General features: G+C 45.9%; 1 protein-coding gene and 1 long non-coding RNA gene across 2 annotated transcripts in view; one reads left to right on the top strand and one right to left on the bottom strand.

The window, feature by feature from the left end:
* The window catches only part of GALNT18 (polypeptide N-acetylgalactosaminyltransferase 18), a 385132-nt gene that overhangs the window by 16259 nt on the left and 348400 nt on the right, over positions 1-20473 (bottom strand). The window contains exon 10 of the mRNA XM_006167428.3: positions 81-245. Coding sequence (XP_006167490.1) covers positions 81-245 — 165 coding nt within the window. The remainder of the gene's footprint in view (positions 1-80; positions 246-20473) is intronic.
* On the top strand, positions 7806-15160 carry LOC102497267 (uncharacterized). The gene is made up of 4 exons (XR_337224.3): positions 7806-7880; positions 9941-10137; positions 11609-11754; positions 15132-15160. It is a non-coding gene; the product is annotated as an uncharacterized LOC102497267 (long non-coding RNA).

Here is a 20473-nt window from a genome sequence, read left to right as displayed (position 1 = left end):
CCCCGGCCCCGCCCCCAGCCTTTTTTTTTTTTTTTTTTTGCATGTGGCCATGGCCATTCCTAGGGCTCTGGGGCTGGTACCTGAGAGAACTGCCAGTGGAGCTTCATCCTCTTGGCTTTGGCATAACTGCACTCGATGAGCCGCGGCCGGCTGTTGACGTCCACCAGGCACCGGTTGTCATCGTCGTCGACTGTGGGGCTCAGGATGCCCATGTGGATCTGCTGACCGCTCGTGTAGTACACATTCTAGGGGTGGAGGCAAGAAGGGAGGAAGAAGAGAGTAAAACACCCATGGCAAAGAGGTGGGAGTGCAAGTGGTGACTCCTACCAGGTAGCCAGTAAAGAGTCAGTTAAGGGAAGACTGAATTCTTTCTAACCAGAGGTCTTCAGATTGTTTTCTATCGTAAGAGACAAGAAAGAGCCCTTACACACTGTGATCCAGCATAGTGTCTGGCCCACATGGCACATGGAGACCTAAAACAAAATTTCAAAGAAGTAAGACTTAACCTCACTGCATGTGATACACTCTGATATTTTCTATTCTATTCTTTAATTGATAAACTTTTTAAAATATGGTAACATTATTTATATTGACTCAAAAATGGAAACAACTCACATCTCTTATGATAGTATAATGGCAAAATAAGTAATTGTGTATTCATACAATGGAATACTACATATCAATGAAAATGAATAAACTACCATTAAGAGTGACAGTATAAATGAATCTCATAAACATAATGAGAACAAAATGAGTCAGAGAAGAATAAATGTTATGTGTTTCAGTTTGAACTTCAAAACAGGCCAAACTATGACTTTAAAAACTAGAATAGTGGTTATCTCAACACATCGGCCATCGCCTTTTAAACTGATTCACCAACCAGAGTCTTTTAGACACTTTATATTCTTTTGAGTCCATTATTTATAGACTTGCTGACTTCCTTCCTCCATAGATATTCTGTGCTGAATACAATGCTTGGCCAATAGACACAGAGAGAAAATGCCAGGGTTATGCCTTTCAGGAGTCAGAATCCCATGCAGTAGGGTATGAGTACCATTTAATTTCTGTTCCCTACTAAGACTGTGTAGAGAAAAGATTAGCAAATGTTTTCTTAAAGGACCAGGTGGCAAATACTTTTGTCATTAAGGATGTGCTGGGAGTCCCACAACTACTCCCAGGTTCGATGATTCACTCGTGGACACACAGGACCCAGCACTCATGGCTATGATCCCTGTAGCGGAAGGAGGCGGAGCTTATTAGCAAAGGAGAAAGGCACATGGGGCAAAGGCAGGGGGAAACCGGCACAAGCTCCCGGGTCCTTTCCCTGTGAAGGTGCACAGGATGTGCGCAACGTCCCCAAAATAAGCTGTGATAAGACACGTGAAATGCTGTTTTTCAGGGGAACCCATTAGAGATTCAGCACCCAGGGTTTTTACTGGGGCTGGTCCCACAGTATGGGACATAGGCTGGTGGCTTTCAGATATGCAGAAGGAAAGTAGGTGTTCAGCATAAACCACATTGTCTGTGCAAGTAATGTGGGCACAATGAGTTCCTCTTTTCACTCCTGGTGGGAACCCTTTTGGAATTCAAGCTCCCAGATATCAGCCAAAGGCCAATCTTATAAACAGGCCTTTCAAAAGACAGTAGTCAGGCTTGCTGTGTGAACTCCTTTTTGCACAGATGGCCACACAATCTCTGAAACCCAATTCTATGATTGAAGCACAAGTGCACCATTGATATGAATGGCTGTGTTTCGAGATCACTTTATTTACAAAAAGTAGGCACCATGCTATGAGCTTGGTCCTGGAGGAGAGCCACATGATCTTCAGTTTTCTAAGATTTTAGTAACTTCCCTTTACTCTGAGCAGTGGTTTCCAATGAGGGGCCTGAGAGGGAAATTATAGGGTTCTAGGAGCTCGTCTCACATGACGTAAGGGGTTAACATTCTGTCTCTTCCCTCTTCAGTGATTAGGCTCCACAAGCTAATGGAGACAATACTTCTACTGCTTTAGGTTAGTTGTGGAGGTTAAGGTAGCTGGATTCCACATGGCTGACTGTGTGGTTTGATCCCACACCTGGCAGCTTAAAAAACATGCCGGGCATGTGTGCATGCATGCTTAAAATCCCAAGAGGAAAAACAAAAATCCCAAGAGGAAAATGGAGAAGAAGGGATTGCAGTGTGGCCACCCCCCTGAGGAGTGATTTCTCACTTTCTCTCTCTCTGTCTCTCACTCTGGCAAGTGCATATGCCCTATGGCAAAAATAAAAAAGAAGAAAAACAAGAATATTCACAGCAGTCTCTCCTGGTATCTTAATCTATTAAAAAATCCTCATTTCCAAATATTTTTGAATAATTTAGAATTTTGATTAGTCCAAAATGTTTTAATAAAAGAGGGTGGTTGTCAAGTACTTTCTAAAAAGTTTATTTATTTCTCCCATGACAGATAGGGACAGAGAGAGAGAGACAGTCACTCCCAACAGTCTTCACACCACAATCCACCCTCAGATGTAGCCAGCCTGGATCTCAGGCATGTGTGCACACACCTCATGTGCACAGAGTCCTTGGGATGCAAACCCGGGCTGTCCCTCATGGGTCCAGCATTGCACTGCATTCTGTTCCTACTATGCCACCATCTGGCCCAATAGGCACTTTTTAAACATGGATGTAGGACATAGAAGAGTTGGGGGGTAAGAAGGGCAGAGCAGGTGAGGAGGGTAAATAAGGAGAGGCATGTTCTTCCTGACCCTCAAAAGTCTCTTTAGGCCTTTAGGAAGGGGTGGAGGGCAGTCAGACTTTCCCTCAAGCCAGTGCATCAGCCAAGGTCAACGACAAGCAGATGGCACACTGGAGATGGGGAAATCTGGGGAGGGTATATAAAGGCACCATTTTCAAAGATGTGGGTGTGCTGTCAGGGAAGCACAAGGGAGAATATTATCTCCTGAGAATAATAATCTGGAACTGTTATCACCCCTGGACCCAAAGGGATGAGAAAAGAAGGTAGTTACCAGAACCCATAAGAGAAGAGTTATGTGAAAAGCACTGACTTGGGAGGAAGGTTGGGGTAGTGGTGAGAGGTATGAACAAGCACCCCAACTTCACCCTACCATCTTCACTCTGATTTTCTCCTGGCTCAGTCCATGAGCAGAACCCAAATGGAAACCAGAGAACATAGGAGGCCACTGAAATGTCTGATAAACTCAGGCTCCTGGGGTGGGAGGAAAAGAGTGGAGAGTGTCTAGAGGGACAAACAGAAGAACCCATTGCCAATAGGACCTGCTCTTGGAGGTCACCTGAAAAGTTAGCAGGCTTGGCAAATCTTGGACATAGACATCAAAATCACTAACACGAGTCTTCCCATAGCAGAGGTGAAGGCTCATAGTAAGCAAAATTCTGAGCAGAGGCCTGATGTAGAAACATAACTTAGAATATGGAGGCCAGGGAACCTCTTCAAAGCTACACCCAGTAAGAGTGGGCTTCTAATCAGAATCCTGAGACCATCCACTGTGTGGCATGGATTTCTGGATTTCCTTTTCAAGGAAAGTTGATGACCTGATGTGGCATCCAGTTCATTATAGCTGAGGGAGAACTTGATGACTTTAAACAAGTGCACTGATAGCCATCACATGTACACATCATCCAACAAACAGATAACCTCTAAGCTGGCTTCTGGGGAAGTAGGAAGAAGGAAGCCATGGTCTGCCTCCTGGAAGAGGGAACCACTACATGAGGAAATAATGGCCCTCATCACACTAATATGAAAACCATGCCCACTTCCTCCATTCACCTGCTCTGCTTTTTGCTATTGGGTTGTCAGAAAAGTTATAATGCATCTTTGTATAGAAAAATATATCATGACTTTTCTAATGACCCAATACTTTGAAAATAGGAATGAAAACTCACTATCTTCCTTGAGTATTCAACAGTGTGAACATCAGCCTGATTCCTTCCAGGGCCTCTCCAAAAGGTGCTCACCTGCTTATGCCTTTAGGTTGAATGCACCACAATCACCTCAGGACAGTATGGCTCTCAGTCACCTTGTGATTCCCTGAGCTGGGGAGTGCCAGCTGCCAGAGAAGGACTTCCAGGGAGCCAGTTGCCTCCATCCCTTTCTTCTTCCCTGTCATCAGGGCCTGGCTCTTGTCTCCAGTGCAGGCTCCACAGATGCAGCAGCCACCCAGGTAATAGCTGAAATCAGTTTTATCCACTTAGCTGCTCTAAAGTGTTTGGGGAGATGCTCTGAGAGACAGGTGTGCACTTACTACCTGGTACAGCTGTCATCAGAGCTGCATATTGCTCCAGAATCTGGGAAAATCATAATAGGGACAGACAGTTGTTTGTTATTTACAAAGCAAACAAGAAAGTGCCTCCTGGCTGCTGTAACCATGAAGCTGACAGATCACAGAGAGGTTCAGCAAAGAGGATCTCTCAAGTCCTCACTCGGACACTTCAGAAGCTAGCAGAGTGCTGAATCAACACAAGGCTTGAACACAAAAAGAGGAAGCAGTTTTGTGCAAGATGCCCCCATTTTCAGTGCCTGCACGCACAGCAATTCTTCCTGAGCAATGGGAAATCTTAAAGATTTAAGTGCGAGGGAACTTAGAACTGTGATCCTCAAAGGGGGGCCATTTTGCCAGCGACGGATGTTTGGAATGTCTGGAGACATCTTGGTTGCTACGGCTGGGGAAGGTGCTTGTTATCGGTGTCCAGCAGGCAGAGGTCCCGGATGCTGTTTACCATTCTACAATGCGCGGCCCTCCGACAGCCAAGAATGATCTGACAACAAAGGCCAGTAGGGACGCTGTTGAGAAACCCTAATTCACATGGCAAGTAATATAAGTTGAAATATCTTTAGCTCCTACAGAGTGCTAGCCATGAAGTGACTGACATGTGCTCTCATTTTACCCTAATAACTCTGTGCACCAGGTACTGCTATCTCTCATCTTGTAGACGAGGAAACTGAGGCACAGAGAAATTAAGACATAGCCAGAGTCACGCAGCTGGTGGATGGTAGCTGAGATTTACAGAGGTAGTTTGACTCCAGAGCCATACGTGAAACCACTCATCTCACTCACCTGCCCCGAGGATCACTCCAGGGGACATGCTGGAGGGGAGAAGAGGGACAGGAGATGGCCTCCATTGGGATCCCTTTGAGCCAGGGTTGGAGCTTGAACTAAGAGTACAGGAGGGCTGGAGGGGCCTTCCCTACAAGGCCAAGGATAAAAGCTGGTCCAAACTGCTGAGGCAGCAGCGCGTCCTGGAAGTCTTACAGAAGGCCGACGGCAGCCGTTATCCTGTCTGGATGTTTTACAAACCCCTGGGGCATGGAAACACCATCCCGCCACTCCGCTCCTCCTCAGCTGATGATTGATTCGGCTCATTCTCAGCGCAGCCCCATATAGCTCAGCAGGGCTGCACACCAGACCACCGGCATTTCCCTCTGATGTTCGCAGGAGAGAGAAAAATTGCCAGTGCGGCAAAGGAACAGTCACACCTCGGGCCTCGCACCAGCAGTACTATCCTCACCTCTGGCCCGGGAGCAGGAGGAATGACCCGGAGCTAAGCTGGAAAGCTGGCCAGGGAACCCCCAGTGGCCCTGCTTACACACTGCTGTCCTCGGGGTCATGCAGCCATGGCTGCCAAAGACCCCTGGAATTGGAGGTCCCCCTTGCTCTGTTTGACCTCCTGATGAGTCCCTCGCCCTGCCTGCTGGGGATGCAGGCACACAGTGTCCTTAGCAGCCCTTCCCATCCCAGCAAGGGCCTTCCTCAGGGTCCTCTCCTCATATGTATCAAATGTCACCTCCCTGATAGAAACTGTCATTAGCTGTGGAACAGCCTCAGGAAGGGAAGGAGAGGAAAACAAACATACTTTTTGTGCACCCATGAGCCAGGCTCTCTGCTGGTGCTTTCCATGCCTGTGGTTCCTTCCACTCTCAAGGATAAGGAAACGGACTCTGAGGGTTTAAAATACTCGTGAAGGTACACAGTAGGCAGTTGCTCTCGCCGCTCCCTGCCTACAGCAAACTTTCAAGGCAGGCCCAGTTCTCATCAAGTCATGGCCTGCAGCTCCCCTCCCCAAGTCAAGTGGCCCAGGTGGTCCTGCCCATTCCTCATCAGAGCCTCCCCTGAGCCTGAACTGAAGCCAGGGCACCACGTCCACCCAGTCTCAAAGCCTCAGCTGAGGCCTATGGGGCGTAAGAGCTTGGCTCCCAAGAGCCATCCTGAACTTGTCCCTGTGAGCCAGCTGTGGATTTGTCAGGGCCATTCCCTCCAGCTGTTCATGCTGAGCTCTGAGGCACCAAAAGCAGGTCTCAGGAGTTTGGGTGGGCTTCTAGGGGTCTTCTTTCAGCCCAATCATGGCATTTCCTTTTTGTCTTTCTTATAGTTGGCATTCATGTAACATTTTTTAAAAAGTTTATTTCTTCCATGAGTGAGAGCAAGAGAGAAAGAGACAGAGAGACAGCATACCCAATAGGGTTTCGATGCTGCAATCAACCCTCTACCTCAGTGAGCCCTGGACCATGGGCATGCATGGGCTCAGGAAGGTCTCCAGATGCAAACCCAGAACCTTCCCATGTGGGTCAGTTTTGTAGCGTGTCAAATTTTATTGCTGTGCTACCCTCAGGCCCTTATATAACTTTTTGTTTGAATAAAAGTTAATGAAGAATTAGGAAAAAAAAAAGGCATTCCACCAAGAGGAGAAAGTCAAGACTTAATATATTATCTTTGTTAGTTTATAACCTGCAACTGGAATTTGCAAAGTTCCATGAACTTCCTGCCTCCAACTTCCAGCACACTCTTACTCTCTTGCATGCTTTGATATGGCCATCTCATATATTTTTAGTCATCTACTCCCTTCTATCCAGATTTTGATAACTACCTCATACCTTAGCCTCTGTGGAAATTCTGGAACCCTGCCCCAGAACAGAGGCTGAGAGGGAAGAATCGTGGGGTGGGCAGAGGGAGTGGGGGGAGGACTTCTCAGACAAATTAGGAACATGGAGTGACATGGGCTTAGTTACATGATTTAATATAAACATTTTCAAGTCCAGCTGTAGTATTAGTTCTCTTCCAATCAGTGGCCATGTAAAGTCTGAGCAGCAATTTTTCCTCCATTAAGTGATGTTTCCATGGCAACCCCATTGGCCAAGGAGTGGGTGCCCTTGAAAAATGAGGTAGCTTAAAGATATTGAAAGATGCCCTCCTGTTGGAACCTGGCATGGATGGCAGTCCTGGTATTTGACTGGAACCTTCCTGGACCTGGGCATGGGTGAGAGGGTAGAAGGCGGAGCACCCTTAGTGGGCTACTCTTTATAAGAGGCTCTACCCACCACAAGGGAGAAAACAACTCTATGTGCTGGATATTTTCACAGGAAAAGTGGCAGGGATGAGCCAGCATCCCTGTGAACACTTCTCTAGATACCTGTGAGGCAGGCCAGTTTAAGGGTTAGCAGGACTGTAGCCATTTTGAAATTATGAAAAGCCTCTAATGAGAATAATTTGACCAAGTGCTGAGTCATGGGGAGATCTGTTTGAGGAATGGTCAGACCAGAAAACCAGGAATGGGCATTAGAAGCAAACAGGACTCAGGATAATTACTCAGGCAAAAGTGATAGACTCTGATCAATAGCAGAGAGGGGTGATTTACCTGTGTTTGTATCTTAATCTATGGGGTTGTTGGAAAAGCCATGACATATTTTTCTATGCAAAAATGTATCATGACTTTTCTAAAAACCCAATATAAATATTGAGAACATGCTTAGCTTTTGAGGCAGTTTGATGATGTTTTCTGACTGTCTCCCTGTGATCAATTACAGAAATAAACACCCTTCTTCTCCAGCCTCTGACTCTGGTTTCAAGACTGCACCAGGAATTATTTGGTTGGTAACTTTTGTAAGGGATTTATCCTCCTAGAGGATTGTAGCAGCCCAACAGAATAAAAATCTCAGCACTCTGTGGGGGTAAGGGTCATATGGGAGTGTGGGGGGCTATGGTCTGACACAGTCTAGGAAGTTAAAGATCACACACGATGGCATGATTGCAAAGTGTTACAATGGGAGCTTGGTAGGTCATTGAAGGAACAGCCAAGCTGTGTGCTGGATCTTGGAAGAGGAGAAGAATCACACAGAAAATAAAACCAGAGGACAGAGGAACGACAGGATACACTCCTAAATGCAATCAAGACTGGGCTGCTATCTTAGAGGTGTCATAGACTCAACTGGGGAGCATAAAACCTATACACCTGAGTCTCAGGGTGGGAGCTAGGCATGGGGATTTATTCCAGGTGATTTTAACCTCCACACAAGGTCGAAGAATAGCTGTATTCAACAGCAAGGAGACTTTGGGAAGCCTGGGGAGAAATGGAGGCGTAACACCAATCACCTCTTGGATTCTAGTTTAAGAGCCATATCCTGCAGAGACTGATCCAGCTTGTTCCCCCATAATGAGGGAAGGGGGATTGCCTTGTTGTAGGGGACGAGTTGGATATCTTTTTTCAGGGCGCTGATTTTAAAACTCTGAGGAGCATGGCCAAGAGGTTAGAAAGCACCATCATTTAGGATGATGTTTCTCAAAGTGTGACCTTAGCATTATCCAAGAACTTGCACATTTTTTTAGCCCAACCCCAAACTCACTGAATCAAAAATTCAGGAATCTGTTTTAACAGGCCCTTCAGGTAAATCTGATGCATGCTAATGTCTGAGAACCACAGGTAGCCCAACCCCAAAGCCACTGAATCAGAAATTCAGAAATCTGTTTTAACAGGCCCTACAGGTAAATCCGATGCATGCTAATGTCTGAGAATCACAGGTCTAGGAAGAAAGTAGCCCGGTGGGACAGAAGTCCCAAGTCAGATGGACCTGGGTCTCTACTCCATGGCTCCACCCCTCACTTCCCAGTTGGGAATCCATTCTGAGCCTCCATTTCTTGACCTGTAAAATGCAGTTGTATGAGTATTAAAATACTCATAGCTCCTAGTCTGGCCAGGAACTACAGGACAGGGACAAGGCAGGCAGGGACCAGGGTATCTGTGGGACAAGAAGAGCCCCAGAAAGGTGCGGATGCTGGCACAGCTGCAGTGCCCCGATTCTGCTCCTCTCTGCAGCCCCTGACCCAAGACTGGCCAGGGTTCACAGGACAATGAGCGGGGTGCCAAACATGGCAAGTGGGCAGCAGGAGGTGGAGCCTGGCTTTATTAAACTTCAATTTACAGAGCAGTGACTGTCATATTCAGAGTGTAGACTAGAAATTGGCTCTTTGTCCTCTTTACCAAAGAATGAATTTCAGGCCTCCCTGCAGAAGGGACAGGCTGATTTAAGGGTTTGGTTATTGGTCATTAACCCTTTGACACAGAGGTTCATTATTGTGCTGAAGGCCATAGAGCCCTGATGCTAAATCAAGAATGAAGGGGAGTCATTTCCAAAATGACTTTCTGTTCAGAACCACAGCACTAGGTCCATCTGGGGAATAAAAAAATAGATTTGTACTGGCCTTATGATGGTGGTGCAGGCGGTAGCATACTGGACTGTAGTGGTCAAGGGTTTGAATTTTGAATTGACTTGAAAACAAACTGGGCACATGAGCCCAAGGTCCTGACAGGCTGGGGCCTGGGGGGAAGAGGATTGCCACATGATGAGACCCTGTGGAGGGTTTTTCTCTCGGGGGGTACATGCACGTGCACTCTTGCTTGTGTGCTTGCCCCCACTCATGAAAAAGATAAACTTTAAAAATCACTTATGAATACTGCCTTACTGTGAAGAAGCATAAGTGTGCAAAGCAAGGTTTCTAGATCACACTTCCTCTGTGAGCTCATTTTCCTGCTGGAGGAGAACATGTGAGGCTGAGCACACAAATCCCCCAGCTTTGCAGGAAGAGGTTTGTAACTCAGCCCATCAGTCAACAGTTGATCTAGTTTAATTCATAAACTTCCTTGCTCCTTAAGGTGCCAGGACTGAGCGGGGCATCGGAGAAGCAGAGAAGAGCAAGATGTGCCTGCTCCTTGAAAGAGCAGTGAACCCAGCAAAGAGGCAGACACGCAGAAGGGTGGATAAATATGTTCCCAGCCAGCTTGTCATGGATGACTGGGCAGTATACTGAAGTGCCCAGAGCTGGAGTGACCACCTCTACCTACGGCTGTCAGTGAGTGATGGAGTGTGAGAATGGCCTCAGAGGAGAGTAGTTTGCCCAGATAACTGACAAGGGCAAGGGGCCCCTGGCAGAAAGAACAGGATATACAAAGCCACAGAGACTTGACAACTGAGAGCCATTGTAGAGAAAGAGGTGCCTATGGGGTGGGAGTGGGGAGTGGGTATAAAACTGGGAAAGCAGCAAGGGAGCTGGAGAGTTTGGACAGAGCCCTGTTGCCCCTGGAAAGCTGTGGCTGCAGACTGTTTCTTCGCTCGTTAGCACTTCAGAGTGCTCTTAGTCTTTTAAGTTAAAAATATCCAAAGGGCCTGGAAAGTGAGCTTGGGCTAGAAGTGACTCAGGCAGCTTCTGCAGGTCTGTCTGGACGATTCCAGTGGTGACTGCAGAGTGGTGGGAGGAAGCTGTTGAGCTTTGTACCAATGAGTTGTCTTTAAACTTGAGACTGAATTGACAAGGCCGAGCGGTGCCTGCCTTCTGTCTCCTGCTGCACAGCCAGGAGAAGCAGCGACACAGCATTGCTGCTGGGCTTGGAGAGTTTAACTCAGACTTGGAGCTGGCGGTGTATCTTCATGTTTACTCCAGACCTTGTGCTCACAGCACAAGTATCATGCCTCTACCACCACCTATGAGGTTGTTTGCAGCCCAGTCAGGTGACCAGGGTCACAATGGGCTTCCTGTGTTGAAATTGAGGGTTGTTAAGCAGGAGTGAATTACCAGTGAGAGACCAGACAAGAGTTACAGGGTACTCCAGATACTGAGAGTTTTGTTTGCCTTCTTATAACAGCATCTTGCCTCATGTTGGTCCTAAGAGTAGGCATGTCTCACAGACTGGCCAATCAGAGTACTCCATTGCCTTGGCCCAGGGATTGGTTCCAGTATGGGCATGTGACACAGTCTAGGCCAATGAAAGTCCTCCCTGGGATTTTCTGTTGGCTGGATCATGTTTCTGGAAGGCTTAAACCTGGAGTTACTTGCTGCTTTCTTCCTCACATAAATCAGGAAAGCTCCTTGATGGCTGGGAAGACTAAGATTAAACACAAGAGGAAACAGAGCCAAAGGTGGAGGAAGAGAGCAGAGAGCAGAGCTTGGCAAGCTTCATCCATTCAATCCCCTAGATCCAGCCCTACCTGAATCCAAAACCAGATATGGACTTGTCAGTCACATGAGATGATAAAGTTTCTTTTGTATTTAAGTTGAGTTTCTGTCACTTACAACCAAGAGTCTTGATTCACACAGACATAGAGGAGATGTTTTTAAAACACAATGGGATCAAACACAAAGATCATCAAGTCATATAGCTTAGTGATCTTTAGTTATGGAGGGATTGTAGACACAGTACGTGTGGTTTATTCATTTGTTATAATAAAGCAAGTCACTGTTTTAATAATAAAGTATTGGAGTTTGAGACTATCCAACTTTTTAATTTTTTAACAAGGAAATATCTCACTCATGTTTTCTTGAAAAGGGGAGCTGGGAGATTCACAGAACCCTACAAAGTCCCTGGAAGAGGGCTGTCTGAATATTATCCATCACATGAGTAAAGGGAGAAAAAGCTGAGAACTTCTGGAGAAGGCTGAATTCCTGCACGGTCCAGGATAAGAAAAGAAAAAGGTAGCCTAGGTTGGGATTGCTGATGGGGCTTCCTCTGTACACAGACTCCTTGTCTGTGTCTGAGGAATAGTGCTTGTAAATTGCCCTTCACCTGTGCCTTCACCCCTCATCCAGATTCTCCTCTTATGGCCCTTCTTCTTATTCCTCCAGTTCTCTGCATGCACCCCAGAGCAGCCTGGTTGCCTGGCTTAGGTGCTTGCTTACATAGCTCTCTTTGGCAGAGTGCTTGGACACAGATGGGAGTGGAAAGCAAAGGTCACATCAGGCAGAAACACACCGCCAAGGGAGAGGTCACAGAGGAGGTCCAAACAATAGCAATGGCCAGGTGGTGGGGCAGGCCCTGGTAACTGAAAATCTGGATTTACTTCAAGGAAGAAAGATGTTCACAGTATGTGTGCTCTGTCAGGACAAGGTCAGAGATGGGGCAAATAGCTGTGAAGGAACAATAGGTAGTGGCATTGTACCTGGGTCTCCAAATGCTTCTGGAGTTTTGATCATTGTATGTGGCATTAAAAGGCTAGTGAACTGGGACCAGCAGTTAGCATAATGGCTATGTCGCTGGATTCCCACGTCGTCGACCGTGGTTCGTGTCCTGGACCCGGTGGCTTAAAACTCACGCCGGGCACGTGTGCGTGCATGCCCAAGATCCCGAGAGGAGAATGGAGGAGACGGGAATTGTGGCGTGGCCATCCCCCCTGGGGGGTGATTTCTTGCTTTCTGTCTCTCTGTCTCTCTCTGTGTGGCGAGTGCATGCGCCCATAGCAAAAACCTCTCCAAAAAAAAAAAAAAAAAAGGCTAGTGAACTGACAGCCTAACTGTCCTCCCAAATGCACCTGGCCTATCAGCAATTCTTAAGACTACCATCAGACATGGGGCATAGCATGGAGCAAGGGTCTGGAGGCCACGGCTCATAATCGTCCTTGGGGTTCAGCTTCTCCTATGTCCTCCTAGAAGACCCATCCCAGGAGATTCCTAGGAAATCCATTCCATCCTCTTTTACAGCATGACCTGGTGTCTGCCCTTTCAATGGCTATGGCAGAGGCCACCACCCATGCCCCTGGCACTCAGCAGTCCTGATGTCATGTAGAAGGCGCTCCTTGGTCACCCTACTGCTCTCTGCTGGCACTCAGCAGCCCTGATGTCATGTAGAAGGCGCTCCTTGGTCACCCCTACTGCTCTCTGCCAAGGGCTTTTTCGTGCTGCAGGCTCTTGCTGGGCCTCTACCAGGACCCAGGAACAGCCCTCAACCAAAGACTGATAAAAGCTGGTAGATAGATAACCCATACTTCTTGCCCTTGGAATAATTGAGGACATGTTCCCTACAAGCTTTAGAGCCCTCCCACAACACTGACCCCAGTGGCCTACTCTGGTAACCTACCAAATTTGTGTACCCGTGATAGACTTTCCTTCCTCCCTTGGCTCACTTCCTCACTGCCTTACCAACATTTCTGGGAATCACCTCCCAAATAAATGACTTACCACAAACCCTTGTCTGAGGGCCTGATTGTAGAGAAAACCAACCAAGATGGGCTCTATTCCACCTGAGGTTCTTATGCCCAAGGCTCTTTGGCATGGGTACTAGAGGATGAGCCTGTACCCACTGCTATATTTGTGCCCAGCACAATCTTCGTCAGCAGTGAGGGCTCATTAGAGATGCCAAACTTGGTACCTCTGAGCCTTTTGGGGACGTCTCAATGATAGGCCACTTTCCAGTATGGTAGCCATTGTGACACTTCAGTCCACTCTGAAGTAAACTCTACTGCACTCCATGCTCTGGATGTCCTGGGACACCATCACACAAACTCCTCTTGCTGGACATGACACAATACTGGTGATGGAGGACACCTTTGGAAAGAAGCATATTTCATCCTTGCCTTGACCACCCGAGAAGGACCAGCATAGGGGTCCTCAGGTAATCTAGCACACATCTCTGGAGGGCTTTATAATAATGACTCAGGCTCTTTGAAGGATCTCTGGCCAGGGGTTGCCCTGAATAGTCTATACTCTGTGATTCTACTACCCTGTCCCTTGGTGAGAATGGAGCTGATACAAAGCAAGGTAGAAGACTTTCCCTGGAGTTTAGAATGTGAAAAGACACAGAGGCAAGGCAACCCTGGGAGGAAAAACTATTTGGGACCGCTCTCTAGAGACAATCCATGAACTTCTACTGCTGAGGCCTCTGGAGCAGCCCTCATCCCAGCCCTTACCCAGTCAACTTTCCCTTTGAGTCTATAGAAAAGAATCACCCCATATTTTCTCTAATAGCACTTACCCTCTATTTTCAGCTTAAATACTTAAATTTGTTTTATTTGTGATTGAGCTCCTCCCCTCAATTAAACAAATACAGTCGGCTGTTCATCAGTAAGTTTTCTATCTTCAAGAAATCTCTAGCACCTGCTATCTGGCCTCTGGGTCTCATTTGGGTCTTTATTTTAGAAGTCATTGCTCAAAGCCCTCTGCTTGTCTACTATAAGCCATGTCTCTCCACTAACAAGCAGCTAAGACAGAGAATGTCAATTGCACCGAGGAAGACTTCCCTTGACGTTCCTCTTTTCTGCCAACTCTGCACCAGCTTGTGACAGTCAATGTGTGCGTCTTAACTACTCTAGCAGTTTGATTCCCTGTTCAAAATATTCACTACCCTGGCCTATGAGGCTCCTCCTCCTTCTCCCCTCCTTACTGAGTTACCATCCATCCCTTCATTATTGTCAGATGTGACCACATGTGCAGATAATGGGATATGAGCAGGACTGACATGTAATTTCCAATCAGAAGCCTTAAAAGCAGTCACATGATCTACCACCTCTCCTTTTGCTCTCTGCCATTGGACCTGCAGCACCCCAGTTGGGGACTGCTCTTTTGCCCCTAGAAGAAGGTGAGATGACAGAGCTTAAACTGAACCATGATGATCATGTAGCATGAGCAAGAAATCAGCATTTCTTGGGGCCAGTCACATAGTGGTCAAAGGAGGCAGGTCTCTTATGGCCAACTATTGTTTGAATCCTGGTCCTAGCTGCTTGAAAAATACCTGTGTGTATGCCTAAAGTCCTGACAGAATGAAGAAATAGAGAAGGGATTGAGGCATGACCACACCTCATTGGATGGTGCTTTCTCTCTCTCCCCCGTCTCTCTCTGGTGAGTGCACATGACCTCTGCAATTTAAAAAACTAGAGAGGGAGCCAGCTGGTGGTCTTGTAGTTAAGGCACTGGATTTCCACATGGCTGACCACAGTTCGAGTCCCAGACCCGGTGGCTTAAATATACCAGGCATGCGTGTGTGCATGCATGCCCAAAATCCTGAGAGGAGACAGGACTGCTGTTTGGCCATTTCCCCAGGAAGTATTTTCTCACTTTCCTCTTTCTAATTCTCTCTACAGAGAGCACAAGCACCCTATGACAAAAAAACCTTAAAAGAGTGAGAAAAAGAAAGAAACGTTTCTTGTTGTAAGCCACTGGGATGCGGCGATCTTCAGCCTAAGGTGACCAATAAAGAAACCTGAGGAGCTGTGATGCCAACCCTAAAATATGAGACATCGACTCTGCAGCCAGAAGGAGGGTGGTGAGGACATCATCCCCGGAGAGGGGAGAGAGGTGACCTCTTCTATGCAGTGGAGAGGCACTTGGCCCAACTGTTGCCTGCATTATCTTGGTAGATGGATACCACGGCTAACGAGCTTGCACTGCAGATAAAGAGCATGCCTTTGTCACTATCGGCTGCTTTTGACAAGATACTGCAAAAGAGAAATAAGGTCAGAAAAGAAGTGGACATGGCGCATGACCGAGAAGCATCTGTTATTGTAAGCCACTGAGATTCTGAGGTCTTGTGTTATTGGAGCATGACGAAGCCTGAACTGATTGACAACCCTTCTGCTGTGCTCCCTTGCCAAAGAAACACACACACACAAAGAGAATTATAAAATGGGGTGCACGTGCTTAAGGAAAAAAACACAAGAGACTTTGGAAATATACACCAAGGAGACTTGACTTAATGAGGGGATGGGGCAGGGGATTGAATCAAGAGACCAACTCTGGATTGAAACTGCCTAGTCTCGAGCCCCTGCTCCCACTTTGTTACTACAGCCAACTTACTTACGCATTCACTCTTGCAATTGACTCATCTGTGAAAATAGGGGCTAATAACGGTGCCCACCTCCTGGGGACTGGCAAAATTATATGGAATGATTAGTTCTTGGGGTTAGCTATGAGCAATCCTATCATAACATCAGTCCTCCCTCTTCTATTCCAAGTTCCCTAAGGGCAGGGACCATGTTTGTCTTGTTCACCATTGTATTCCTATTCTCTAACCCACTGCTTGGCACATAATATGCTCAAAGCATGTTAACTGATTGAATTAATGCATTAATAAATGACTCCAGGGACACTTAAACTGTATTCAGCACAGAAATGTATCCAGGCTCACTCTCTGGTGCCTGTTTCATATCCCCCGTTCCAAGTCTCCTCTACACTTTTCTCTATCTGCCCTATTTTGGACTGATACCTCGGATATCACTCTCCTTGTAGCCCTATGGAGTAACAGTTTGGATAGAGTAAGGTCTCTCTCCAGAGTAAGGTCCTTAATATTTGCCTTCAGGACAGTCTGTACCAGGCCTACCCCTTACTTGGTCCCCATGAGAAATAAGGAGGCTCAATCCTTTGCTGGTACATGATAGTTACCCACCATTGCATTAAGAAAAGCTTAAAATATTCCCAGTAAGTTAGGTTGTGAGTGTGTGCTTGCACGCACACAGATATTTTAATGTGTTGTCAGTGTGGGACGTGGACTCCCCAGCAACCTCAGTAATCAGGAAGATGGAGGAAAGAGCATGGTAATACAATCTGTAGGCTGAGATCCAGCAGGGAGAAGTTAGCTTAAAAAAATGGCGTTCATATAGATGAAATAATAGTACCTGATTTTAATCTGCAAATACAAATCTCTCTATTTCACCTGCTCCACACCATCTCCACCTCATCTCCCTTATCCCTTGGGAAAATATAACATGCTTTATTGGGGGAAAAAGCTCTAGCCTGTGTCTTTACTGGATAGTACGATCTTAGGTAACAATGCCAGATGGACTGCACTGTGAGAGAAAATGTTAGAATACTAAGGTCATTTTTTTTTTTGGGAGGGGGGTGACCTTCTCTTGCCACACTACAAAATAGGCATTTATTAAATATTGTTTAATGAGTAAATAATGTTAGTGAGTGAAACAACACTAACATATATGATAAGGCATTATGATATATTATTAAAATGTTCACAGATTTTTTTTCTTATCCCTGCATGCAAACCACTTTGCAATGTGACTCTATAGCTCTTAGCTTCAAAGATGAAGTCTATTTTCCTCCCCCTTGAGTCTGGGTTTGACCACGTCACTTACTTTGGCCAATGCAGTTTCCACAGCAAATGTGACACAAACTGACCTGAAAAGCATTCATGCATTTGTGCTTGCTTTCTCTTGAAGCTCAGAAACCCGTTACCACCATCCTGTGAAGAAGCCTGGACTAGCCTATTGGATGAAGCACACATAGACCCAAAGGCTTCTCACTCCAGCTGACAGTCAGCCAGGCTTCAGAAGCAGCGTCACTAGATGCCCAGCAGTGGACCATAGATGCCCGGGTGAGCCCAGCTGAGACAAGCAGAAGGGGCCAGCTTAGTCCAGTCCAAATTACTCACTGTCAGAATCTTAAACCAATAAATGGGTGTGTCTTAAACCACCAAACTTTGGAGTAGTTGGCTACATAGCAAATGTGTATTAATATAGGTGCCTTGTTTTTTCAGGAGTGTTGGAAAAGCATAGGACACAAAGTGGGTATTTGACATGTCCCTCACTGTCCCTTTTTTCCCTCCTAGTTGAAGAAAAAATAAGTAATTATAGCACTGGCAACATTTTCTAATTAGTGTTTTTGCTATCTGTCAGGAAGGCCAAGTGCTCTGCCCTTATTTGGTCTTCGGAATGACCAAGTATTACCATCTCCATTTCTAAGTACAAAAAAGAAAAAAAGAAATAGAGGTAAATTAGAGGTGAACAAGTGGCAGGTATGAGCTCTTAACTCAGGTCATCTGTCTCCAAAGCCTATCTCTCAACCACCAAAATACCCTATTTTTTAATAAAGACAGGAGGAAAACTTCTGGTTTGACCCCTTCCACATGCAGCCCCTACTCCTGATGTGATCTTCCTGCTCCCAATTGCTCACACACATCCTACTCTTCCTTTAAGCTCCAGATGCAGCTCGTGCAGAAGGCTTCCCTGACCTCCCGAGGTCACCATGACCCAACTCTCCTTTCTCCTTGGCAAATGGAACTCCAGTTCCTTTCTCTGGCAGTGCAGAGGCTCCTAAAGCCCTGCTGATCCTAGACTGAATGGAAGTGTAAAATCTTAAAGTGATACGAGGGGGATTGAGGTCAGTGGTCAAGAAGATAGTGAGAGCTTTGGAAGCAAGTGCTTTGTCCTGAACAGAAAGCCAGGGACCAAGGGTGAATGCAGTGGATGCAGTATAGGGAGATGTGGTTTCCCCTTCTGATTCTGCTTCCCCTTTCTTCCCGTCCTCCCAGGTCCCATAAAGCTTCCTTGTGGATCTTTCTTAGCCACAGGGTAACTCTAAGAAAGGGCTCAGTAGAAGTTGCATCATTTAGACACTGGCAGAAAATCTTAAGTGGTTCCAAATCCACATTTTATTCTATTACCATTTTCAACTAGTCAAGGAGGCTCTCATCATGTAAACAATGGTGGAAAAGCACACAGCACAGGTTTCCTGAAAGATGAAAGTCTTAGGGCCTGGCAGGTGGCATGGTGGTTAAAGTGCTGGACTCCTACATAGCCACCATGATTCAATTCCTGGACCTGGAGGGTTACTTTCTCACTCTCCCTCTACCTTTCTCTCTCTCCTTCTTTCTTTCTCTGGTCAAATAAAAATAATAGCAATAATAAATAAAATTAAATAATTTTTTAAAAAAGTTTTAAGTACTGAATGCTTTGGGATAAATTTTTTTCAAAATTATTTAATTTTATTTATTATTGCTATTATTTTTATTTGACCAGAGAAAGAAAGAAGGAGAGAGAGAAAGGTAGAGGGAGAGTGAGAAAGCAAGCCGCCAGGTCCAGGACTTGAACCGTGGTTAGACATGTGGGAGTTCAGCACAGTCTATATTCATGAAGGAATGCTAGCTTCAATAAAGGCAATTCACTGAGTGTGTCACTACATTAGATTTAACCTCGGCTGTCTTTTTTTCTCTTTTTTTGTAGAGTTTTTTTTTTTTTTTTTTTTTCTTTTTTTTTTTTTTTTTTTTTCTTTTTTTTTTTTTTTTTTTTTGCTAGAGGGCTCATGTGCTCCCCAGAAAGACAGAAAGACAAAGACTTTAGAAAGCAAGAAATCAGCCCCCTGCAGGGATGGCCACGCCGCAATCCCTTCTCCTCCATTCTCCTCTCTGGATCTTGGGCACACACACACATGCACCTGGCATGAGTTTAAGCCACTGGGTCCGGGACTGGAACCGCAGTCAACTACATGGGAGTCCAGCGACATAGCCATTACGCTAACTGCTGGTCCCATAACCTTGGCTGTCTTTATGCAGCTTTCTCCCCACTTGCTTTGTTCTGTGCTGCTGCTCTAGTTCTTCCCTTGTTTTCCTTCCTGCCCAAGGCTTCTCTTGAGTCTTTTGAAACCTCTTATCAAACTCCCCAAATCTTTCCAGCATGATCCTATCCAGAAAAAGAGACTTTTCCTGTCTCCACCACACATGGCTCTTCCTGGAGGATGCTATCACTAGTGTTTGTCTCTGAATCTGCTGATTGTCTCATCAGGGACTTGAAGTGAAACTGACATTCTCCTCTTCTAGTGCCTCATCTATACCTCAGCTCCTTAACTTAGTATAAAATCGTCTCTTATGGATCAGACTTCAGACACCACCATTCTCTGTCCACTTTGTTCTTCTCAACCAAGTCCTTCTCAACAGTCTGCCACACCCATCAAGGTCTTTGGCATCAGGTCTCCAGCTTCCTTATCCCACAATAAATCAGCAATCCACCCTGTACCTGGCCTCAGTTCCAGGGGAAAAGAGATACTGTTCTACCTTAGACACCCATGCTCAGACCTCTGTTCCCCAAACTGCTTTACCCCTGAAGTCTAATCCTCCACTACCCTACTTTCACCCAACTTCCTTGCTATGGTTTAAATGTATTCTCCAAGGATCATATGTTGGAAACCTAATTTCCCATGTGGCAGTGGGACATGTTTGAGTCACGTGGGTATTGCCCTCATAAACGCATTAATGCCATTATCATGAAAGTGGGTTCTTGATTAAAAAAAAAAAAGAGTTTGAGTCCTCTTGCTCTCTTTCACCCTCTTTCTTACCATGGGATGATGCAGCAAGAAGGTCCTTACCACTTGCTGGTACCTTAACAGTGGATTCTAAGCCTCCAGAAAAATAAGTCAATGAATTTCTTTTATTAATTTCCTTAAGTTACCCAGTCTCAGGCATTTTGTTATAGCAGCACAAAACAGACTAAGGCACACTTATTAATCTTGATTACCAACTCTCTTACTTCCCATTGCCTGCTCATCCACTCAATTAAGGCCTTCAGAAAAAAAAATAGAATTCCCCTTCTTTCCTCCTCTACTTTCAGCTCTCTACTGCTTCTCCATGTCCTTGAAAGGGTCACACAGAAATCTCCTCAAACCACTTCCTAAGCAGCAACTTCAGGTCTTTTTAAAAAATTAT

Source organism: Tupaia chinensis, unplaced genomic scaffold (assembly GCF_000334495.1).
Source record: "Tupaia chinensis unplaced genomic scaffold, TupChi_1.0 Scaffold144767_1, whole genome shotgun sequence".
In the NCBI taxonomy this organism is placed as follows: domain Eukaryota; kingdom Metazoa; phylum Chordata; class Mammalia; order Scandentia; family Tupaiidae; genus Tupaia; species Tupaia belangeri.
This window is presented reverse-complemented; position numbering and strand designations above follow the sequence as displayed.